The sequence below is a fragment of the Eptesicus fuscus genome, chromosome 10 (genome assembly GCF_027574615.1).
Source record: "Eptesicus fuscus isolate TK198812 chromosome 10, DD_ASM_mEF_20220401, whole genome shotgun sequence".
In the NCBI taxonomy this organism is placed as follows: Eukaryota; Metazoa; Chordata; class Mammalia; order Chiroptera; family Vespertilionidae; genus Eptesicus; species Eptesicus fuscus.
This window is the reverse complement of record NC_072482.1, coordinates 97,194,933-97,219,108: the sequence shown is the minus strand read 5'-3', so window position 1 is coordinate 97,219,108 and position 24,176 is coordinate 97,194,933. Positions and strand designations below refer to the sequence as shown.

Genomic DNA, 24,176 nt, shown 5'->3' with positions numbered 1-24,176 from the left:
GATTGTCTCCTGTATGCCCTGCTCAGGGATCAAATCCACAACCCAGGTATGTGCCCTGACCAGGAATCGAACCCGCATCCTGTTGGTGTACAGGATGGCACTCCAACCACGTGAGCCACCCAGCAGGTTAATGTGTGTTCATCAGCTGCGCTTCTTATTCTTTTGGCTCATGTGTCATTCCTGCAGCTGCCGGGCGGCAGGGGGTCCTGGGCAGCTCCTCCTGCTCTGTCTCCTGGGGTTTGCCGAGCTCCGTCTCCTAGAGACGTGGGTATCTTTTGAGAGTTCCTCTTGTCCCCACACCAGCTGGAGGCCTCCTGCCCACTGCCTGCCTGACCCCAACACGAAGCCCTTCCCCGGGTCCTTGCACCACCACGCGGGCTCTTGGTGCCAGAGTGGCGTTGCTTCCTCCCATTCAGGGTCTGAAGCACGCAAGTTCCTAGTAATGGTTCTGAGTGCACGGAAGGTAACCGTCGACTCTGTTACGTAAGCGCTTTCCCGAGGGAAGTTGGCTACAATTGTCAGAAGTTCCGAGAAGCGAAGCGGCAGCTGCTGGCAGTGTCCTTAGCACAGATCCCGGAGGTCTGCCTCCGGGGCAGTCGGAGCGATGGGGCCCCCTGAGCAGCTCCGTCTCCGAGCGTCAGTCCTCGTCACTCTGTCTGCGCCGAGGACTTCTGGCCAAACCAATCCCTTCTGCCTTTTACTCTCTAATTCCTGGTACTGTTACCACCTACAGAGTTTACATTTTCAGTCTTGTCCTGATGTGAAAGTTTTATCTTGTGCCTCTTTTTAAGTTACAACTTTTCTCTTTAAATAAAAGTGATAGCCAAATCTTCACCTACCATACTATGTATTTTCATACCAAGGCTAACATCTTATAAATTCACCTAATTCTCTCAGGTACCCTTCTCCTCACCTGAGTGAGGCAGTGTTTCATTTGCCTTGAGGGGTGAGGTTTAAGGAGATGGAAGGGTTGCACAGGGAGCGGAGGCGACCTATGGCGATGCAAGCTCTTCACGCAGAAGTTTCTGTTGGCAGTCGAGGGCTCTCACCGCCTCAGACAAGGATCGGGACTTGGTCGTATGCCCACAACGCGAGATGAGAAGTCAGCGGCGGCACGCGCACTGGCAGTGTTTTTACCAATGTTACAGGGCAGCGTCCTCTTAGGGGAGGCCCCGGACGGGTGCTCGGCGCCTGCGCTCTGCACACTGTCAGGAAATGACCTGGAGAGGTGTAGACCGATGCCTCTTAGAGCCTGCAGGGCCCTGTCTCATGGGGGGGGGGGGGGGGTGAGGAGAGGCGGGGGACACGGCTGCTGGCAGGACGGGGCTGCGTTCGACTACAGGCGAGTCTGGGAAGAGGTAGAGCAAGAACTGCGAGGGAAGACTCCTGTCAGTTTCAGCAAACATTGCGTATTTTGAGTTTGCAATAAAACACTCCCCGATGAAATCGATGCCATCACATATCTGCAGGGGTAACAGCCCTTCCAGTGCGAGTTGAGGTCTCCCAGGGACCGCCCCGGGGCTGCAGGAAGAGACTGCACCCTGGGCTCCCAGGAGCAGGTAGACTCCAGGGAGAACGGGAGCCCGCACACCTGCCCCTCCTCCCGCAGCTCCTCGCTGGCCCTTCCCCAGGTTTGAAATGATTTTGTGGCAAAGTTGCGCCACCTTGTGGCCTCATTGGATTCAAAAGCTGAAATGAGGAATGTTGCCCTAGGTCCGTGTTGACCTCGTTTCTGTAAGGACCATAAACACACTTCGGTCCAGCAGGTGTGGCTCAGTGGTTGAGCATTGACCTACAAACCAGGGCACATGCTGGGGTTGCGGCTCAATCCCCAGTGTGGGGCGGGCAGTAGGCAGCCGGTCAGTGATTCTCTGTCATCATTGATGCTCTCTCTCTCCCCCTTCCTCTCTGAAATCAAAATATCTTCTATTATATAAAGAGCCCGTGCTTGTCACACCATCACGCCATCACGACCAATCAGGAGGCTGCGTGCGCAGGGTAGGCGGGGATTTGACTCTGGAGGACTTGACCAGAGGCACCGATGGATTTCTGGGTCCCGCCGGGGCAGTGGGTGGGTTTTTGGGTCCCGCCGAGCCGCGGGACTGTGGGTCCTGGGTCTCGCACAATTTTGCACCCTGGGCTCCTAGTATTTAAATAAAAACACAGTCTCCTTAGGAGAACACCCCCTGCATCTACTGCCACACACATGGGAAGCTAAGACAAAAAGCTCACGGCTCTCCCAGATTGCTTGTCGGGGCAGGGCAGGCTGAGAAAAGTGCCTTAGACTATAAAACCGTTTTTTTTTTTGTTTTTTTGTCTAATCAACCCCTCTATAGATATGATTAATAAATGACCCCGATGCAAAAAAAAAAAAAACCCACAAAGACAAACCCACACCTGCCCTTAACTGCCTCCTGCCTCCATAAATGTTTCTGAGTGGGAAACGCAGGTGAGCAGAGACTTTTCACGTCAGGAAGACGGCCTGCAGGTTAGTCCTCCCGCCTCCCCCCAGGCCGGTCCAGAGGAGCAAGTCTCTGGTCACGAGGGTTCTGTTCACCTGGGAGCCCTTGGCTCAGCTCCTCACCAGCTATGAGACTGCAAGAACATCACTGAGGGTCCCTGGGCCCTGGTTTCCGTTTTTGGTTTTTAAGGGGACAGACAAGATAATGCCCAGTGAACTTCTGGAGTTACAGCCCTTTGCTCATTCGCTCATGGGGAAAATGTTCCCGGAGCATCTACTGGATCATGTGGGGCTAGACTCTGGGAACCCGTGAAGAGGAAAAGCAATGAAGACGCGGGACCTGGATTCATGCGGCCTGTTCTGGGGGACGACACCCCTCTTTGCTGGGAGAAGAGGACCCTGTCTCGACAGGGAGACCACGTCCCTCTGTTACAAGCAACAGTCACAAGTCCACGCTGAAACCAGGAAAACCATGTAAAGGGCTGAAGGACTCGCAGGGCACGCAGCTGAGATCCTTGTAGCATTTGGGGAATGGCCGCACCAGGGAATAGAATTTCCTGTGTTCCCGGCCAGTCCCATCACAGGGCGGGGCAGGCCTGCTCTCTGGCATCTGTGTGCCCACCTGTCAGCCTGGGCAGCTGCCACCCGGGACTCCCTCAGCAATAACTGTGAGTTGACACCAAGACTTGTTTTCTCCTACAACAAACCCAGTGGCCATGGGGAGGGGATTTATGTCTCGGCTTCTTTGCTGTGCTCTCCTGTTGCTCATGCACTCGTGCTGGAAGCGCCTGCTGAGTTTCTGTCACGTGCCAGGCCCTGTGCCTGGTCAGCAGTTGAGCGGGATGACTGACTGGCCAGGCAAGCTGGCTGAGCAGCTGGAGGCTCCGCTCGGGATGGACAGCAGTAGCAGGGCCCCGGGCAGCGGTGCGGCCCTGTCTCAGTGGGTCCGGAAGGCGAGGGGAGACCCCAGGTCCAGGGGAGCTGGCAGGAGCTGGGTGGGCCAGGCGGTGCGGGAGCAGGATTTCAAGCCCGGAGAACCGAGCTTCAGAGGCCTCTTGGTGGGATCCCGATTTCAGCCTCTCGGCGGGTGGTCTGGCCAAACATGTGAGTCTCTGCATGTACACACGTGTGCAAACGTATTGTGGGAAGGAAGATGTGGTGCAGCCCCAGCCAGTTTGCTCAGTGGATAGAGCGTCAGTCTCCGGACTGAAGGGTCCCGAGTTCGGTTCCGGTTTTGTGCCTGCGCTGCCTGTTTGCCAAGGCCCTGGCTCCGGCAGGCTCCCCAGCCGAGAAGCAGGAGAGGGAGAGAAGCTACTAGATCTTCTAGGTTTGCGGGCACGAGGCACAGCCGGCTGAGGCGGTTCCCTGGGCTGGGAGGGGGCCGGGACCAGAGCAGCAAGCACACACCCTCCCACAGCAGCGGCTCCTCGTCTCAAACCGCGTCCTGGGCACCCGCAGGGCAGGCGGCCCGCACCAGCCACGCGGAACTCGCTCCGGGAGGCGCAGGCCCCGTCCTGGGTCCTGTGACCTGTGACCTGTGTCCTGTGCTCGATGGCACCTCGCTCACTGCACGCTGCTGCCGCCTCAGCATCGCCCTCGGGGCAGCCGCACGCACCGCGGCCGGAGGGAGCCCCTTTCGCGCGTTTTCTCCGTAACGCACGTCCCGGCCGCCCGCCCGGAGGACGCCGGACGGACAGACCACGGCCGGGCACCGGACACTCCCCGGTTAGCAAACGGAGGCCGGCGTGGATGACCCCGCCGCGGAGCGCGCCCCGCGAGGGCGGAGAGCCGCAGCGCGCATGCGTGCGCCGCGAAGGTGGCCGCTCGGGACGCGCCGGAAGCGGGGGACCCGGATTTCCGGTCGGCCCGGGGGCTTTCGGTTCCGGGTTCTCGGCGGCCCGGCAACGAGTGTCGGCCGCTGGGCCCGGAGCGCGGCCATGGAGAAACTGCGGCGGGTCCTGAGCGGCCAGGACGACGAGGAGCAGGGCCTGACCGCGCAGGTGGGTGCTGGACGGGGCCGGGCCCGGGGGTGGGGCGGGGGGGCCGGGGGGGGGTGGGGGCCCAGGGGGTGGGTGCTGGGCCGGGCCCGGGGGTGGGGCGGGGGCTCGGGGGGGGGGCGGGGGCCGAGCCAGGAGGTGGGCCGGGCCCGGGGGTGGGTGCTGGGCCGGGCCCAGGGGTGGGTGCTGGGCCGGGCCCAGGGGGTGGGTGCTGAGCCGGGCCCAGGGGTGGGTGCTGGGCCGGGCCCAGGGGGTGGGGCCGGGCCGGGGGTGGGGCGGGGCCTGCACTGCCCGCACCTGGGTTGCGGGAGGGCTCCGCCTGCTCCCGCAGGGTTTGGGGCGCCCAGGCTTTGGTGGGTGCGCGGAGGCTCGCTGAGACACGCCCCGTTGGGCTTCCGGTCCTGAGGGCCCGTTTGCTGCCCGTCTGCCCCGCGCTGCCCCGACCCGCTCCGCCCGGGTGCCTGCGCGGCGCGGGGCGCGGGTGTGCGCTGGGGGCTGTGCGGCGGAGGGGGTGCAGGCCCTGCCCCGGAGCTGCCGCCGAGTGCCCGGGCGTCAGGGAGCTGCTGCGAGGGGCGCTGTCTGTAGGAAGGAGGGGCGCTGCTGAGTTGAAGTTGCCTGATCGATCGGGCAGAGCCTGATAAGAGATTTAAAATCCTCGTGTCCACCTCCCCGCGGGACTTGATAAGGTTACTTCCTCTGTCGAGAGTTAAAAATAGGAGCGAAACTGCTTCCTAAGTGTTTTTTGTGAGTTGCATGCTGACCAATTCCTGTTTGCCTGTCACCAATTCCTGCCACTGGGCATGGAAAGTCGGCAGGATTGTGTGAGGATGTTTTGTCTGCCCCCTTCCCTGTCCTAACTCCCTTCCCTGTCCCGTGGCTCAGCACATCTGTGGCCGGGGTCCTGGGCCCCGGGCGGGTTTAGAAACTGTAAGACAAGCATCAGCTCTCAGGGAACTAACCAGTTTTCGAATCAGTGTAATGCAGGAACCCTCAAGTCCTAATAGGAGAAATGCCAGCGTGGCAGGAACGTGTCACCAGCTCCCTCATTGAGCGGTTGTGCCCCCAATTCATGTGCTAAGTCTGTGCTGTGCATTGGCCATGGCCACAGCCACACGTGACTGTTTGCACTTGCACTAATTGTGATCACGGTAGTTACACCTGCCACACTTCGGGGGCTCAGCAGGCACATGCGGTGGCTGCGGCACCGGACAGTGGGTGAGCAGCACACCCCCTTGTGGAAAGTTCTGTTGGGCCGATCAGCTCTGCACGTTGGGGACCTGGAGGTGATGGAGCCGCTTGCCTTGAGCCCACAGTCTAGGGAGAAGGTAATGGGGTGCCTTAGCTGCTGCTTTCGGTTGTGGACTCGGATGCCGAGGAGACCCGGGAGGAGCCACGTGCGCTGTCTGGAGCTGGGGGAGGGGAGTGGTTTAGTGTCCGGCGGGGCGGGAAGGAGACTGGAGTCTCGCTGTTCCTTGGACTGAAGGACAGGAAGTTGCTGTTGCTCTGGAGGGTTCTAGTCCTGGGAGGGGTGAGGCGTGGAGCTCGACTGGTCAAGGAGGACGTGCCTGGCATGTGCCAAGGAGGGTGTGCCCACTGGGCCTTCCCAGGTTGGCTCTGTGGAAGCCAGGATCTGGCAAGGTGACCAGCGCCCGTTTCTGGAGAGCGAGTGGAGGAACGGCTGGGGGAGGTTTGGTAGAACGAGGGGGAGGGGCTCTCCCTCTGTGCACCCCTGCTTCGTTCAGGTCCCAGGAAGGCCTCTGAGAGCGTCCATGTCGCCCAGGTTGCATCGGAGCGGCCCCTCCCTCCTGCTCTCCACCTCACCGGCTGAGTTTCTCTTCACGGCCCTTACTGCCCCTGATGGGCATGGTGTGGGCACTTGGTGTGAGGACGGCGGCCTTCCTGCGTTTCCCAGGGTCAGGAGCTCAGCCGAATGGGAGAGAAGCCAGTTAAGCAACAAGCCAAAGTGGAAGGGCTCCCTCAGCCTGCTGCCCCCCCCCCCCCCCCCCCCCGTTCCATTGTCCCCACGCGATGGCACTGGTCGGAGTCCCGGGAGATCAGGGAAGACGTGTGTCCTCTCACCGTGGGGGGAGGAAGCCCTGGACAAAACCAAGTGGGCAGTTCTATGAACCCTGAGGTCAGGGGGGAGGGGGAGTGGGTCAGAGAGGAGAAAAGTATCTTCAGGGTCCCCTCGCCCCTGTGAGAGGCCTCGATGGCTCGATGGGAGAGGAGCTTCGTCTGTCCAGGGCTCGGGTGAAGAGACCCAGGCGTGAGGGCGTGGGGCTGAGATACGGAAGGGGCGGGAGGGCCAGGGCCCCGTCCTCCGCTGCAGCTCCTCGCAGACGCCAGGTGTGCTGTAGGCAGGGCGGCCTCCCGACACCTTTTACCGGGAGGCAGGCTCCTCCCCCAGCGCTCGGAGCAGGCACCTGGGAGCACTCAGTAGGAGATGCATGGATGGGTGCGTGGATCGGTGGGAGGGTGGGTGGGTGCGTGGATGGATGAGCCAGCAGAGGCTGGAGGGTGAAGTCAAAGAAAAGTTTTCCTTGTTAAGGTGGGAAGCGCTTCAGCAGGTCTCGGGCTGGTGGAGATGGTCTCCCAGAGAACAGGGCTCACCATTGACGAGGGGAGAAGCCGGTCAGTTCCCTGAGGGCCTCCAAGGGTTGGACCTAAGGCTGGGAGCTAGGGCAGTGATCCAGGGCAGTGATCCAGGGCAGGGGAGAGGTGTTCTGGAGCGGGGCTTGCTGGTTGGTAGCGGCCAGCAGTGCGGCGTTCCCACCCATGGCCTCCGTTTCCAAGGCACCGGGTGGCCGTTAGCGTGGGAGCCTCCGAGTAAGGCGGGCCCGGGAGAGGACCTGTTTGCTGTGCTCGCTCCCACCTGTCTCTCTCGGACGCACGGGGTTTGAAAGAGGACCTGCAGGAACACTGCCCGTGTGTTCATTAGCTGAGGCCACCGTGTCCCCTTTATTCAGGTGGCCGGAGCCAGGCCCTGGCCTGCACAGCTGTGCCCTGTGGTAGCGCCAGTCTCCCGGCTTCTCCCTAAAGCCGGCTGCGCTGTTTTCACCGCTGTGTGATGGCCGTGCTGGTCCCGGGCTGTGCCACGTGCTCTGCAGGAGGAAGGGCTCCTGCCCCCCCCCCTCCCCCAGGCCCACCGTGACCAACAGCATGCGGGGGGGGGGGGGTGGCAGGGGCAGGGCGGGGCCGGAACTGCACGCCCAGCCATATGCTGGGGAGGAAAGGTCGCTGGGGTCCTGGTTTTCCCGGTTTTGCCCGTTGCTAGGCACGATGGGGGGATTTCCCCCGGGTGACCTCCATGCCTGTCCTTCCCGCTCTGCTCCTGTGGGTCTAACTGCCTGCTCACTGCATCACGGGGGAGACGGAGAAGGCAGCATGCCTACGGCACAGAAAAGCATGTGAGAGGAGTGAAGGGCTGTGGCAGACCGGCAACTGACCGCACAACAGCGGCGGTTCAGACTCGTACAGAAGTGAAATGACGCCTTTCTGCTCTTGTTACGCCTTCTCACACGGTTGTGGGCTCACTGCCCGTTAAAGTCCTTCTTACCTAGGACCCTCCCGTGTTTGTAGGAACCAGTGGGTCGCCCCCCATGCCAGTGCGGTCTTCAGGGTTTCAGTTCCTTTAGTCCCCGTGTGGTTAAAGTACACTTGATGGGGATTCTTCTGGATCAGAAAGAATGACGTTCAGATGGTTTTATAGGCAAGTTCATTTTTTGTTTAAAATCCAGCGACCAATTTTGCTATAAACAGATGACATTGCTGGAAACAAGAATGTCTGAATTAAACATTTAAAAAGTATTTAAAGTGGTTTAAAAAGTGCCCTACCTGGTTTGGCTCAATGGTTAGAGCGTCGGCCTTCGGACCAAAGGGTCCCGGGTTCAATTCCGGTAAAAGGCAGGCTTGGTTGCAGGCTCCTCCCCAGCCTAGGCCCTGGTCAGGGCTCGTGCAGGAGGCAACCAATCAATGTGTTTCTCTCCGTCTTTCCCTCTCCCTTCCACTCTCCCTAAAAACCAATGGAAAATATCCTCGGGTGAGGATTAACAAAAACAAAATAAAATGGGTTAAAAGTGATGGGTGTTACTTTGACAGAATCCTTATTCAGTTGTTTTTATCTACTTTCATGCTACGTAAGGATTCACAGATTAATGGACTCAGGTAAGGTCGTAGCCAAAGGTATTTGAGCTTTTGCATGTAAAACTTTGTTTTTACTTCATTATTCTTGGAAATACATTATACGCAGTTTGTTTTTAAGTATGTGCTGTAAGTTAGACATTTAAAGTTTGGTGTGTAAATTCTTACGTATATTTCTAGTTTCTTGGAGCTGTTGTCCTGTCCCTGCCTTATCGGGAAGCTACGTGTTACTAGTGCCCGTGGTAACCGAGTGCCCGCTCATGGTCACTGCATGCCGCACTGTCCGCCTTACCACGTGCGCAGGCGTCTCTGCTTCCCCCACGGTGTTAGCCCTTGCGCGACGAGCAGGAATCGCCAACCTTTTGGACCTCACGGGCCGCCAGTGGTCCGCAGACCCCCAGTGGGCGACCGCTGCTCTAGAACAAATAACTGTTCATAACGTGCTGGTGGGCGATGCAGGCTCTCCTGAGCTGTTGCAGTGAACACTTTACAGTGGAGGCTGTCAGTCAGGGGTGTCTAATGGCAGACACTGCTGCTGGCTGTGCAGGTCCCCATCATCAGGCCGGTGTGCCCCCAGCCTCCAGGCTCTGAGCCGCTGGTGGAGGAAGGTTCCAGAAGGCCGCCCTCTCCAGCCCCTCCCTTCCCGCGGGGCACCTCATCTCAGCAACCTAGACAGGTGCTGGGCGGCGGTGTGAGCCCTGTGTGCCCACGACCAGCCTCGGCATTTGCCAGCAGTTTGCCCGTCTTGTTGCACCTTCCCTCTGCTTTTCAGGCGCCCTGTGTCTTACCGTCTGTCTTACGCTTGGTGTCACCTTGTCCGTGTCGCAGTGATGTGCTGTCTAACCTGAGCACAGTCCTGGTATCACACCTGCCAAGATGCAGTGGTTCCTCAGGGCCGCCTGGTCCCAGGCCACCTTCGAGCTTCCCTGACCAGCGTGGGTCCTCCTGCTGTTAAACGGCACTGCCGTTTGCACAGGACACACACGTCCACACTGGGTTCGAGGGACCACGCCCTGGAGTTAGTGTGAAGAACCGGGTGGTGTGTGGGGCCCAAACGCGCTTCTGATTCCCCTCCTCCCAGGTCCTGGACGCCTCCTCGCTGAGCTTCAACACCAGGCTGAAGTGGTTTGCCATCTGCTTCGTGAGCGGCATCTTCTTCTCCATCCTCGTGAGTGAAGGCGCGGGTCGCGTGGTCATTTCTGCTCTGTGGCCGGCTTGGCGCAGAGCAGCCTGCTTTGTCCGGATGGCTCTGAGCCTGGGATGGGACCTAGTTAGTCGCTTGAAGGAAGAGCAGAGATCAGTGCAAAGATGCAGAAGTTAACATTGGGGGCTACCGATTACTATTCCCTTAAAGTTAAATAAAGGAGCTGCAGAGTCGGTAATTTAGATGTTAATTACCTTTTTAACTCACTTTAAAAGGAGTTTAAGTACACTGAGATTTACCCACATGTACAAAGGAAGTTGTGCTGTGCTTCAGTTATCTGTACTTATGATAGACCCAAGATTCAAATTAGCAAGTAACATTGAAATTAACTTTTAAAAATGACATGTATCGAGCGCACTTATGCTTACAACTCATGCGTCACGTGTTCACATCACTACTCTGGTAGCACGTTTCGCGTGAAGCCATCACCGTGGGAAACCTAAGTACCTCTCCCGTCTTCACGCAGGGCACGGGCCTGCTGTGGCTCCCCGGGGGCATCAAGCTCTTCGCCGTGTTCTACACCTTCGGGAACATTGCTGCCTTAGCCAGGTATGTGCACACGCTCGGCTTCTCGGATTCTTTATTTGCTGTCGTCATCACGAGTTTCCTTCCCAACAAACACCTTCCTAGCAGGACGTATGTCTCTGGCTCTGACATCCTGTGAATTCAGCCACAAGTCCGTGTTCGTGTGATGAGTGTGTACTGACTCCTGCTGCGTGTGGTGTCCAGCTGCCATGAGAGGTCCCTGGTAGGAAGAGCCAGCCCTGGGGCCCCACTGTGTGCCAGGGCCTCTTTGCCCGTTTAGGAGGTGGCACTGCTGTATAAGGCCCCATGTCCAGCTGGGGATGTGCCTAGTGCGTGAGGGGCAGGCTCCCCCAGACAGGGCTCCGGAGCCCAGGGCCTGCTCTCGTGAAGCCTGCGTCTCATGGGCCGTGCAGGGCGTCGGGGCGGGGGCGCAGAGGCGCGGGGTGTCCACTGCTGGACTCTCTTGGAGCATCTCGGGCGCGTGTTTGGGCGTGCTGGTGTCTGCTGGGGTCAGATTTATGAGCCCGCGTTCGTGCACTTGGCTTTCCGAGGGGACCGTCTTTCTCAGGAACTTTCTGGGTCAGAGGTGTTGTCCAGTGAAGGCGGGTGCGCCAAGGCCGAGCTCCGCCAGCTTTCCCGGCTCGCGCCTGCCGCTCGCCCCGCCGGGTCTGAGCAGCTGTGTGGCAGTCTCAGCGTGGCTGCCGGGCTGTGCCCTCCGCCCCGTGCTTGTTCCTCTTGGTTCTCGTTGGTCCGATGGGACCAGCCCGGACAGGAAGTGGTGGCGATGGCGTCAGCTCAGGCCGCGGGGGCTCCTGGTTCGCTTGGAGCTCCAGAGGGGCACTCACGTCGCCTGGGAGACTCGGGTTCCCTCGGTGTTCAGGAAAGCCGAGCGGACTTAGAGATCGTTAGGCGTGACCGTGAGGGCCGGCCGGGCCCCTCAGCACGTTCTCTCCCTCAGCACGTGCTTCCTGATGGGCCCCGTCAGGCAGCTGAAGAAGATGTTCGAGACCACGCGGCTGCTCGCCACCGTCATCATGCTTGTGAGTACCGCGCGGCGGGGGCTCCGCGGAAGGACTGCGGCATTGTTGTCTCTCCTCCCACGGCCGTCTTTCCGTCAGTCTGTCGTCCCGTTTCTCTTGTGGCGTGTGATGGTGACGGAGGCCGGGTGGGTGATGCAGTGTCACCCACAGGATCGGCCCAACGTGGCGGCTCCAGGGAAGGGAGTCCGAGCTGCTGCGTGTCATGGTCCAGCCACGCGCGTTCTTGGGGGGCTGCTGTGGGCGCTCTTGGGGGGGGGGGCTGGCAGTCGTTTGGTGGCCTGTCCCCTGGCGCTGTCCCTCCGTCACTGGCTGACACACTCCCAGCAGCAGGCGGCGCTAGCTGGGGGCTGTCCCTGCCATCGGTCCACTGAATTCAGGGCTCTCCTGTCTTTGGGCGTTTGTGTAGAGACACTTAGTTTCTTCGTCATGCCTGTGGGGTGTTCACGGATCGTCGCTTTGGGTGCTGGGCAGAGGGAACCCGCGCCCTCTCCGCCGAGCCTGTCCCACGTGCTGTCCTGCGTCTCCCGCAGCGCTCTCCCCCTTGAGCTGCTGGACTGAAATGTTAGCACAGCTGCTTTGTCCTTGCTCTTAACCGGCTCTTTAAACACCGTCTGCAGATTTGTAAGTTAGGAAATGTTTTCAGGGTAAAGTGTGTCTTCTCCCTCCTCCAGACTAGAGAGCAGGTGGGCAGCTGCTGTCCTTTCAGAGAGAAGAGACCGAGGTCCAGACCGGAGGGCTGACAGACCACCCGGCGAGTGGGCGTCAGAGCTGGGCTCTCGCCTGGCTCCACCTCCAGACCTCCTGCCTGTCACTGAGCTGTCACTGCCCCCCTTGGGCCCCTGCCCCCGGCACAGGGATGGGCGTGACGAGCCCCTCTGGGGGAAGGCCTCCGGGGCTCCATGTGGCACAGCTGTGCTGACCCCGCTGGCTCTCAGGGACACCTGCTGGTGCTGTGCATCAGCATAAGCAGGTGTCCCTGAGAGCAGCTTTGTCACTAAGTCCTCTGCAGACACTGGGCGCACTCGGCGGAGGATGTTCCGGGTGCTTCCGGGTGCAGGGAGCATGGCGGTCATCGCCTTTGCGGTCAGTGGCACCGCGGACTGCAGAGCGGGGCCTGGCTGCGCTGTGCTCTGTGGTGGCATCCACGCCAACGGGGGCGGCGACGTGAGCTTCTCGTCCAGCTTCTGCGAGGACGCGCACTCACCGCGCTCTCTCCTCCCCAGGTGTGTTTCGTGCTTACCCTGTGCGCTGCTCTGTGGGTAAGTACGGGCCACGCCTGCTTCCCACTGGCGGTTCCCTCGAAGGAGCTCACGGTCTGCCCTTAAACTCACCACAGAGGGGTGTCCCTAACGTGGGTGGTGACATCTGGTTGGTGACAGACCTGCCGTGGCTTCTGCAGCGGAAACGGGCAGAGCTGACTGGTCCTCACTGCGGTCGGGCTGCTGCCCGTGGCCCCGGGAGAGTGACTGACACCACGTCCCGGTGGCGGGAAAGGACACGTCCTAACAGCCGTTTCATGTCCCGGGGGAATTGCTTTCTGGCTTTGGAATGGGCTGGCAGCGTTCATTTATGAGCAGTAGATGACATAGAAAGTAAATAAGTGACAGTTAAAAATGGACAAGGAATTCTAAAAGTGGATCTTCAAAAAATCATGGAAACTGTTTGTTATGCATTATTCCAGAAGATCCCAGTAAAAGGCAGTTTTCCTTCAAAAAATAATTCAAGAAAAGGGGCAAGTGAGACTGAGTAAGATCTGTAAGCTCTGCGGAGGGTTCAGCTCTACTAGGCCCGAGGGGGGAACGGTCACGTGACTCCAGGCCCTAACCAGGGAGAGGCAGCGGTGCAGCCCGTGCCCGCCGCGGCGCGTGGGCGCAATGCCAGGCGTGTCGAGGATTGAAATCAGTGGATGCGGTAGTGAAGTTTCACACCTGCTGCGCCGTGACCTGGTCATGCTAGACCTGGTAAAGGGAGCTGTCCGCTTACACTGGGGAAGGGAGGGAGTTGCAGGAGGTGGAGAAAGAGTGTGAAAAGCCTCACTCGCTCTGTTTCCCTGCGCCAGTGGCACAAGAAGGGGCTGGCCCTGCTCTTCTGCATCCTGCAGTTCCTGTCCATGACCTGGTAAGTCTCGCCCGCCAGGAAGTCCGGCTCCCTGCGCGTGAGAGCACCTGCTCTGAGCCGGCCTGGCAGGCCGTGGGCGCTCGGCTGGGGTGGAAGCGTGTGCCTCGGTGGGGCCAGGCCTCCGGAGCGGTCGCTGAGTGCGGTCGCTGAGTCTGCAGGGGGTCCCCTGGGACTTCCTGGGCCTGGTGGTGACTGCAGGCGGGCAGGGAGGCGTGCGTGCGTGCATGCGTGTGTGTGTGTGTGTGTGTGCGTGTGTGTGTCAGGGTGGGGGAGGGGTCTTGTATAATCACACCAGGTGCCTGTACTTGTCTTCTGAGATGTGAAGAAGTGATAAGACGTAGGTGACGCCGCAGGAATCCACGAAGCGGGGCCGTGTCATGCTGAGCCTGGGCGTGTGGTCTGCCCCTCGCTGGGCAGGTGCTGTGCTGCTGGTTCCCGCTGATGCCGACTCCCTGAGGAAGCAGTGGGAGCAGCTGTGGGCCTGCTCCTCTGTGTGCCGGGCACGCCCCTCCCCCCCCCCCCACGTGGCCCCGAGCCTTCATGGCCTGGGCCGCATCCAGTAAGCCCCTCCGTTAGCTGTGTTCAGTCTCCTGTTTGCTCTTACCCAGCCTGGGGTCATCTTCCTTTGGCCCGTTTCCACCCATAAGTGAACCATCAACGAATGTTAAACGCATTGCCCTGCATTGCAAAGGGGTCTGTGACGAGGTTTCTCTCAGTGAAGTAGAATTTTACATTGAATTTGCCAGTCATTTTCTCTGTTATGTTGCTCTTTATTTCATCAGCTGTATTTAACGATTTATTTATTTCTAAGGGAGAATGTACTTTATTCTCAATCATTTGATAGTTTCTATACTAGAAGCCCAGCACGTGAAATCACGCAGCCCCACCCACCCCCTCTCACAGTCCGGGATCCCTCAGGGGATGTCCTACTGACGGCTTAGGCCTAAACGGCAGTCTGGCCTCCCTCTGCGGGAGGCGACCGGGCTGATCAGGGGAAGGTGCCAGTCCCTTCACCACAAAAAAATGACAACTTTCTTCAGGCATTTTCAAGATGTCTCTTTCATAGGATATGATATTTCTTTTTTTTTTTATCCTCAGCTGAGGATATGTTTCCATTGATTTTTAGAGAGTGGGGAAGAGAGAGGGAGAGACAGAGAGAACATCAATGTGAGAGGGACACTTCGATTGGTTGCCTCCTGTATGAGCCCTGACCTGGGCCCCGGCCAGGGAGGAGCCTACAACCTAGGTACATGACCTTGATCAGAATCGAACCCGGACCCTGTGGTCAGCAGGCCGAGGCTCTATCCACTGAGCCAAACCGGGTAGGACTGGATATGACATTTCTTAGCCCTCCAGCAGCGGACCTTCGTTTTTTCCTCCAGGAGTGAGGTGGAAAAACCCTAGATCACCTTCTTGGGTTCTTATTACCCAAGCAAATGACATACCGCAAGCTTGGCCAATGAGCAGTCAGAAAAGGTCTTTCCTCTGCAGCTCGTGAGCAGAGGCAGGGCTGCTGGGGGCCGGGCCCCCCTGGGGTTTGTGTCTCCACTGCGGCCCCTGCATGTTGTTCCCTCCGGCTCCGGGGCCAGGCGTGGGCCGCCCTGTCTGTTGTTCTCTCAGGCTCTGGGCCTGCGCCCGGCCCCTCCTCCTGAGCTGGTCGTGACCGTTACAGCGTCCCAGCCTAATTTGCATATTATCTCTTTACATATATAGATATATAGATAGATAGATAGATAGTAGATAGATAGATAGATAGATAGATAGATAACTTTAAAAGGCAGGCGTGAGTGGCTTAGAGAGTTTGGGGGGCTCGGGAGGGTGCGGGGGCCCAGCCCTGTGCATTTTCACAAGGTCCAGGGGTGCCGGGCTGCTGGTCCGGGTCCCGCTGGGGGGGTTGTGCCGTGCGCTGCTGTACCGCACGGCGCAGGAACGGCGTTGTGAGACTGCGTTTCAGCAGCTGCACTTTCTCTTGCAGGTACAGCCTGTCGTACATCCCGTACGCAAGGTGAGCTCTTTGAATCCCTCCGTGTCTGGTCCTCCAGTTAGCTTTGCAGAAATACATCAGTTTTAGTAGTTTTTACAGCCAATTGTGCCTTAGAAGGCTGACTTTCTTCCCAAAAGGAAACGATATTCTAAGTGGGATGGATAAAAAGAAGTTTGTGTAGGGGACGCCGTTGTGACCGTGTTAGCGGGGAGGCTGGGAACGGACTCCTGCTTGGTCGGTCGCCTGGACCTTTGCTGCCAGCAACTTGGATGAGAGCTTCTGGATCCTTCCACGACGGCAGATAGTCACTAGATAGGCCGTGGAGACTCCAGCAAAACAAATTCTTCTATTTTTTTAAAGAGAAGTTAGTGAGAAAGGGAGGTCTGACACGTGAGTGCAGTTCTAAGCCGTAGAAATGTCTGTCCTGTGGTCAGAGGTCGCCGCCCCTGTCCCCTCCAGAGGCGTGGGCTTGCTGTCGTGGAGGGAAGCAGACTGCGGGACCTGCCTGGCGGGCTCAGGGCAGCGCCGTGGAGGCAGCTTTGCTGCTTTGTAAACCGGAAGCCGGCTGTGTATGAAAAGCAGCGAGGTTGTAGCCTCATAAGAGCAGCGAAGGAAGCGGGTCAGTCGGGACGGCCTGCGCTGAGGCAGATTCTGACCGGATTCCTCCCCCAGGGACGCCGTCATGAAGTGCTGCTCTTCTCTCCTGAGCTGAGAACCAGAACAGAACCCGCACAGCCTTTGGAAGTGGCTGTTGGTTTGGTGGAGTTTTCCTGATCCGGTGACCACCCTCCCGCCGTGCCGTCCAGCACACGGAACCCGCGGCCGAGTAAACTGTGACGCTCCTGCCACTAGATCCTGTCACTATGTGCTTTCCCCCACGGAGGCCGATCAGCGCCGATCGGAATGATTTGTAGCCGTTTTCTTGATCCTTCCTAAACTGCGTTTCAGTTGTGAATATTCAGGGATAAGTCTCCGCTGCATGAACCTTTAGGCTTTCCTAAAATGTCAAGATTTAAAAATACTTTAAATGTGAAAGTTTTTACTTTAAACTAAAAATTGCTTATATGTAATAAAATAATATATAAATATTTACAATTTTAAAATAAGCCCATTCTTGGATCAAATTTACAACCTTTTAAGTGGGCAGAGCCTTGATTCAGTTGAGTGAGACTCGGGGCTCCGTGCGGGTTCTCTGGAGACATCTAGGTGCGACCCGCTGCCCCGGGGGTCCCCTGAGCCCAGCAGGCAGGGGGTCCAGGAGGGTCCAGGTGTGCGGTGGGGAGAGTCAATAGCCGGCCGGGCAACCCCGGAGCCTGGTGTGGGGGGAGGGCCAGAGCCAGAGCCTTGGGGGGGAAGCAGGTAGGTCTTGGGATCATCACCAAAGGAGACCCTGGAGGGCCCCACCAGGCCCGGAGAACTGCACAGGGCGACGCCCTCGCTGACCCGCACAGCCTTGACCTGGGTCCATGCAAGCCTCGGGGCTGCGGGTCCCTCAGGCTGTGCCCACAGGCAATGGTGCTTGACCCCTTCCCACCTCATCTCTGGGCCCCCACTCCTGACAAAGCCCCCCCACTGCTTCCGCACCTGCCCCGCCCCCGCGCGGGAGTGGCAGCACCGGGAGCCAGTGCAGGGCCTTCAGAGCCTGGAGAGGCCTGGGGGCTGGGCTGCCCTGCACTCACCCAAGCAGTGGCTGAGCCACCCAGTCGCCCTCCTCCCTCACTCCCTTCCCACCCCAACCCCCACCCGGGGGACAGGGAGAGGGTGGGAGGGAGGATGTCTGAGTGACGGCTGGAGCGGTGTCTTGAAGCTGCATTTGCACTGGGAGAAGGTGTGAGCGTGGGATGGTTTGGGGGGTGCTGGTACAGATTGGGGTGCAAACCTTCCTCTCTCCCAGCCCCTCCCGCTGAGGTGCAAGGCTCTTGCCGGTGTCCTGGCCCAGTAGCCACCTCGGCTGGAACACAGGGGAGTCGGGGTGCAGTGGGCCGGCCAGGGGGCTGGGGGCGGGAGGGGGGGTGCCCTGCCCCTAGGACTGCTGGCTCGGGCACATCTGAGCTCCCGCCTCTGACCGCTCTTTGCTCCCCTGGGCACAGCCAGCCCCCCGCTTGGTCAGCCGGTGTTTGGAGATGTCACCATTGAACGTCTAGGGAAGCAGGGCTGCTGACCTGCGACTGAGTTTTAAAACAAATATTTTATTGATTTCCGAGAGGAAGTGGGGGAGGGAGAGACACCAATGAGGACCGGCCACCGGCTGCCTCCCGCACCCCCCCCCCCCCCCCGGACTCAACCGTGACCTCTGAGCCCCCGGGGTCGGGGGTGGAGGTGGGGGTCGGGGTGGGGGTGGGGGCTGAGACGGACTGCAGATGTCGCCTTGTCATCGCTCAGGTACTCAGCCAGCCTCTGCCCCCCACAACCAGGCCCTAAGCCGGCGGGGGGCTGTTCTCATTGGAGCCACATGGCCTCCCCAGGAACCGCTCAGGAAAGGCCAGGCCTCCGTCCTGCCCCTGGATCTCCATCAGGTAACGGACCACCGTGCCCACCGCGGGGAGCTGGGTGTTCGCTCTGAAACGACAGCGTCAACGTAGACAGCGATCCACACGGTGCCTGGTCCCCACTGGTCCCCGCGGCCCGCCTCCCCGGGGTCCCCGCGGCCCACCTTCCCGGGGTCCCCGCGGCCCGCCTTCCCGGGGTCCCCACTGGTCCCCGCGGCCCGCCTTCCCGGGGTCCCCGCGGCCCGCCTCCCCGGGGTCCCCGTGGCTGCGGGAGCTCGCGGAGGACCTCCCCGACGCGCAGGGCCCGCCCAGGACGAGCGCACGCCCCGTCCGCCTGGCCCGCCCCCGTCCCGGCGCGTCTCCGGTCTCCTGGCTGCAGCCGCCGGTGGACACCCGGGCGAGCGGCGTCCCGGCCGCACTCCTGCTCCTGAGGAGCCCGGCCAGACGGAGGGGAGGACGGGGCTTGGCTTCCAGCCCCGTGAGTGCCCGGCGGCGGTGGGAGGAGGAGGACGAGGCCGTCCGCCCACCGACGGGGAGGGCGCCCGGCTGCGCCCGGGACTTAGGGCCGCCGGGTCCTCTCCGGCGCTGACGCTCCGCAGGCTCGGGGGCTCCATGCCCTTCCCGCCGCCTCCCGCCCCGGCCCCGGGGGGCCCCGCCGCGCGCCCGCCGCCCCGCAGGCCCGGAGCCGTCCGGAAGGCAGCGCCCGCCCGCGCCCCGCCCGCGCCGCCCGCCGCCGGGGAGAAGCCGCGGCCCCAGGCGCCGCCGTCCCGCTCCTGGCCCTCGGCCACGCTCCGGAGGCCCCCGGCCCGCCGCGCCCCGGGCCCGGCCCCCGCGCCCGCTCCGGCCCCGGCTGGCCCCGTGCGCTTCCCCCTGCGCCTCACCCCCGAGGCCGCCCTGCCGGTCCAGAGGCGCCACCGGGAGAGGCCGCTGCTCCCGCCGCCCCGCCCGCTGCCCCTCTCGCCCTCGGCCGCCGCCCGAGCCCAGGCCGCGGGTCCGCGCGGGGGAGGCGACCCCGGGGGCCCGGGCGCGCGCCGGCCTGCGGCCCCGCTGCTGCCCCGCGGCCCGCAGGCGCCCCACCCGCGGCCGGACCTGCGCCGCGCGCTCCAGGCGTCGCTGCTCAACGACCGGCACCGCTACGACGACGTGGAGGACGAGGAGGAGGAGGCCGGGGCCCCGGACCGGGGGCTGGTGCGCAGGTGCACCGAGTGGCTGCGCGGCGTGGAGGCGGCGGCGGCCGCGCGGGACCGCTCGGCCCTGGACGCGCTGCCGCACCTGAGCGCGCTGTGAGCTGGGACCTCCCGCCCCCGCCCCCGGCCCCCCTGCGCCCGCCGGGCCTCCCTGGGAGCAGGGCCTGGCGTCCCCGGTGCCCACAGCCACACCTGCGCTTCTGCTCCACCTGCGCGACCTCGTGGGACACACCGCCTCTTCTGCCGTCCGCCACGCGGGTCCTGGGCTCCTGTGGGCCAGGTGGGCCCCGTGGGACAGGACAGCCTCGCTGGACCCCGGGGCCCACCTCCTGCCCGGGCGGCCTCCACCCCCAGGCCCGGCAGCCCCAGGACCCTTCCCGGGCATCAGAGGAGGGGCGGGGGACAGGGAGGGTGACCCCTGTTGTGGAACTGGACATGGGGGCGCATGGACAGTGCGTTTCTCCTAAATAGAAAACGCGTGGGGGCTGGGCAGCCTGGAGGTGCCTGGTAACCCGTGTCCAATCCAGAGGGGCGGGCGGTGCAGGAACCTGCACCCGGAGGGCGGGGCTGGCTGTGGGCGCAGCTCAGCCTGGCTGGGTGCTCCGGGTGGCGCTCCACTGTGAGCCCGTGCAAGCCCCCCCCATACATGTTCACATACATGCTCTCACGTACACATGCTCTCACATGCACATGCTCCCTCACACACACACTCAGACACGTGCTGGCACACGTCGCCCCTGGGGGACTGTTCTCAGCGGCTGGGGTGAGGTGTGGGCAGGAGCCAGGGGCAGCCTCGCTAACATGCATGGTTTCATATGACGAGCTGGGCTGCTCACACAGTATCTTTATGCCACAGAAAGGAAGTCACCAAACAGAGGGGAAACGGAGGAAGCTTAGCCGGATGCAGATCGGGCGGAGGAGCCGCTGATGGATGGAGAAAGCGGGGAGTTGCGGGGTGGGGTGGGGGGCCGGGTGAAAGCCAGTAACAGGCCGCTTGTTGGGTCGAATGTAGTGATTTTTAGAAATCTTCCTGTTTATTATTCGGGCAAAGGGTAAACTCCTCCGCCTTTTAGGGGCCGATTCCTGGGTGCTCTCTCCTTGCATCTGAGTACATTTAACCCATTTCAGGTTGAGAAGGAAAACATGGTTATAATCAGATTAGACCGGTCATGGGAAAATAACATTACCTCAGTTTTGGGCTTACTTTGTAATGTTTACTAGTTTAATGTCTTTGTTGTTCGACTTTAATATGTTGAGTCATTTTTTTTAAAATAGATTGTTTTTTAAGAAAATATGTTTTCAGAGGGAGGGAGGGAGGAGAGGGAGAGAGAGATGAAAACATCAATGATGAGAAGCATTGATGGGCTGCCTCCTGCACGCCCCCTACTGGGGATCGATGTGCCCTGATTGGGAATTGAACCCTGACCTCCTGGTTCCTGGGACGCTGGTGGGGCTCAAGTCTTAATTAAATTTTACACTGCAGCCTTACATGTTTTAAAACCAGTTTTATATTTCCCATGTGGAGATTTTCGTGCTAATCCCTCTCCCCACACCCCTCGGCACAGATCTAGGGAGTCATGGCGCATTTAACTCAGTGGGAGCCGGCTCAGCCCCAGGCGAATGGCCGTCTTTTCTGACCCCTCTGAGCGCCGAGAGCCACATGCTTCTCACCGAACTGGACACACTAGCACCAGAGGCAGAGCTTGCGGTCCTGCGAGGGAGCCACCGAGACCCCTGTCCCGCGAGAGCTGTGCGTCCGGGGGAGGGGCTGGACTCTGCCGGTCCCTGGTCACCAGCGGAGAGAGAACTGAGCTCTCGGGGGCAGCGGCGTAGCTTGGTCTCATTTGCATGTGGTGCACGGACTGGTAACCAAGGGACCCGGGTGTGTGCCCATCGTCACAGTAACGAGTGCCAGGCACTTTCCTGAAGTCATGGCTTTGGAGGCCTCCCCGTCTCTGCTGTTGGGCGTCTCCCGTCCGTCCGGTGGCTGTTGGGGCGCGTGGGCCTCTCCACCCGCAGGCCTGCCTCTGGGTCCCCGTGTCTTGCTTTGTTTCCCTGCCCTCACCCCTCTCTCTCCGGGTTCCGTCCCCCTCTTCCTCCCCCCCGCCCCCCGCCCTCGTGACCGGCCGCAGCCTGGCACGGATCGCTCCGTCCTCGCTGCATTTGGCGAGTCGAGTGCGTGTGCCTTGTTCTCCACTTGAAGCGGCCCGGGCGCTGCTGTCGCTCCGCAGGTGCCTGAGGCCTGTTCCCAGGAGGCGCTCCGAGCCCCCGTGCCGCCGCTGTAGGTGTTTAAATGAAAGACGGGTCCGTGCCGGCTTTTCTGCTTGAGGAAGATACTAAAGTCCGGCCGGGAAGAGCGGGGTCCCGAGGCGTAGAGCTCGACCCTGGGGGGTCTCCACGGGGCGCCCACCCCAGTGTCTGGGATTGCAGTTACCGGGTGTCAACATTCAGCGATGACCAGATATGATGACATATGATGACGATGAGGCTTTGGGCCCCAAAGCCCCATGGGAGCTGTTTCCCAATACACTCGCAAAGATGGGTGCCGCGCAGCCACGGTGCTGGCCGCCGTGCAGGAGGCTCGCCGAGCCCCGGCAAGGACTTCCGTCCTCTCACTAGAACATCCTTCTTTCCCCAAAAGCAGTTTCAAAGGGGCAGGCACAGCCATCGGAGGCTGAAGGTCAATGTGAATAACGGGCGGGGCGGGGCTGCGCCTGGCACGTGGCACGCGGGGCTGGCTGGGGCCGTCCTCACTGGGCCGGCCGGGGAGCTGCCGTGGGCGCTGACTGGCAGAGCCAGGCGCCCGAGCCCTGGAACAGTGCCCGCTCTGCACAGACGGGGCCTCAGACAAAGGCCCCTTCAGGACTCAAGCAGAGAGAGTCCCCCTTCTGAATCCTCAGAGGGCCTGCGGCGAAACACCGGGGTGACGGAGGGGCAAACCCCAAATCTCGGGGTAGATCACCGCGAACAGTGGCCTGTCTGTCCTACAGCACAGCTGTCCCAGCTCCGGCAGCTGCGGCGCCCACGGCCCCCCGTGGCCTCGTCGAGGGGAGGGTGTCGTCTGAATGATGAGCGTCACGGGGCCTGTGGACACAGTGGGCGGTGAGGGCCAGCGGCTGGAAGAGGTCAGTGGGGAAGGAGGACCTCTGCAATGTTTTCAACAATAAAGATTTTTTAATTAAAAAAGAAAGTCACTTTCCCTCAGGGCGCCTGGCTGTGCTTGGAGCCTGGCCACTCCTAGAAAGCACGCCCACTCCACAGACAATGGACACAAACGCGCTCGCGTGTTCTACGAGCAGCAAAGGTGAACTGCCGACGCACGTGCAGAGGAGGAGGTGGTGCAAATGACACCCAGAACCAAGTCTCCGCCCCGCGGAACCCAGGAGCTGGGACCTGGCCGGGAGCGAACGCAGGCCCCGAGGGCCGGACCCAAAGGTCTGCACCGGAACCCACAGCCTTTGCAGCCGCAGGGGCGCTGTCCAGGAGGCTGTGGTGCTGAAACCCTGAGGTCTCGGCGGGGCAGGCGAGCCCCGCTTCTGGCCACGGGTTCTCTCCCGGCTTCTGCGTGTTTGAGACGTCAGTGACCTTTCCCCCTTAATTAAGCTCGAGCCCGGCCCGGGTGGCTCAGTGGTTGAGCACCGACCTATGAACCAGGAGGTCAGGGCACATGCCCGGGTTGTGTGCTACATCACCAGCAGGGGGCGTGCAGGAGGCGGCAGATCCGTGATTCTATCTCATCGTTGATGTTTCTCTCCCTCTCCCTTCCTCTCTGAAATCAATAAAAACATACCATATATATATATATATATAAAGATTTGAAGCTCATTCGGCCCTTATTGCTCCCATAAACTCACTCACACTGTATATTTGACTCAGACTTGGGGGACTTAAGGAAGGGTGGGTCTTGCCTCTGATGGGGTAACTGCTGACTCCCCGGTGGAGTAAACACACCTTCGAGGGAAACCATCCGACCCTGAACCCGATGTGCTCCGGAGGAGACTGTGGCTCAGGAGGTCACGAGTCTCGAAAGGTCACCGGAGAAGCTCACGGGAAGCCGCACGCGGCACGTTTCTGTGGGCTGAGGCCAGGCCTGCGGGAGCAGGTGCAGGAGCGGCCTGAGTGCACGTCACACGGAACACGTGGTCTCTAACGTCCTCTATCCTCATCCCGACGCCGGGCCACGGTCGGGGCAGCAGCCAGCCCGTGCCTTTGCGGGCACCTGCAGCCGGGCCGGCTCGAGCCCAGGCTGAGCTGCACGTTCGGACACAGCTCTGAGCCGAAGCCACGTTCACGTGTGTGTGAGCCCTTCACGCAGCCTGTCATCCACGGCCGAGGAGCACGTGACAGCTGGAAACCCGCCCGGGACACGGAAACCCATGCTGTCCTGGGTCACACTCTTTCTCTGCCCAGGAGCCAGGGTGCACACCCGGCTGCTGAGCTGCGAGGCTCCCGGTTCTCGGGCGCCCTCTGGAGGCGGGAGGGGGAGCGGGCGAGGCCGAGGGCGCCGGGGAACAGGTGCGCGTCCTGGAGACCTCAGCCTCCCCTCGCGGCCACGGCCACGCGAGCTCGCAGGACAGCCGGCGTGCAGGCAGGTCCCCGGATGCGGTGGCGTGGATTTGCGGTAACTCCGGGGCTTCCTGTGTTCTTTGTGGAGGGGCAGGGTCTGCAGCCGAGGGGTGGGAGGGGGTTAACACCGAGAACAGTGAGTGCACCTGTGGAGGATGCAAACAGCCGCCAGGAGGGATGGGCTGAGGGAGGCTGAGGGAGGCGGGTCGGTGGTAACGGGTGTCAGCAACGGAATCCGTGTCTTTCCTGTTCCTCAGTCCACGCACTGCGCCCCCGCTGAGCCGCCTGCTCACCCCTGTGCTAAGGGTCAGGGTCTGTAAGAGGCGGACACCACACCGGGCCTGGGGCGCCAGGCGGTCAGTGAGTTAATTGGTGTAACCCTCGGAGCGGAGAAAGCTGAGGCGGGTGAGTGGGTGAGGGGGTGAGGGAGCCGAGCTGGGGACCTGGGGACCGGCGAGCAGACCA

General features: G+C 61.0%; 2 protein-coding genes across 4 annotated transcripts; both read left to right on the top strand.

The window, feature by feature from the left end:
• Window positions 1-34: 34 nt before the first annotated feature.
• On the top strand, window positions 35-16,569 carry SFT2D1 (SFT2 domain containing 1). Of its 3 annotated transcripts, none has more exons than XM_054722525.1 (9): window positions 35-46; window positions 8,600-8,622; window positions 9,680-9,766; window positions 10,269-10,351; window positions 11,286-11,367; window positions 12,591-12,626; window positions 13,427-13,485; window positions 15,461-15,490; window positions 16,142-16,569. In XM_054722525.1, the coding sequence occupies exons 2-9, from the start codon at window positions 8,613-8,615 to the stop codon at window positions 16,241-16,243; spliced, it is 489 nt and encodes a 162-aa protein (XP_054578500.1). In that variant the 5' UTR covers window positions 35-46; window positions 8,600-8,612; the 3' UTR covers window positions 16,244-16,569. The 3 variants fall into 3 exon arrangements, with proteins under 3 accessions (XP_054578500.1, XP_008154900.2, XP_027988705.2); XM_028132904.2 differs by lacking the exon at window positions 35-46 and adding an exon at window positions 4,442-4,461; XM_008156678.3 differs by lacking the exons at window positions 35-46; window positions 8,600-8,622 and adding an exon at window positions 4,399-4,461.
• Window positions 16,570-18,558: 1,989 nt separating this feature from the next.
• PRR18 (proline rich 18) lies at window positions 18,559-19,245 on the top strand. Its single transcript, XM_054722528.1, has one exon. It carries the CDS (start codon window positions 18,571-18,573, stop codon window positions 19,243-19,245), a length of 675 nt encoding a protein of 224 aa, XP_054578503.1. The 5' UTR covers window positions 18,559-18,570.
• Window positions 19,246-24,176: the final 4,931 nt, after the last annotated feature.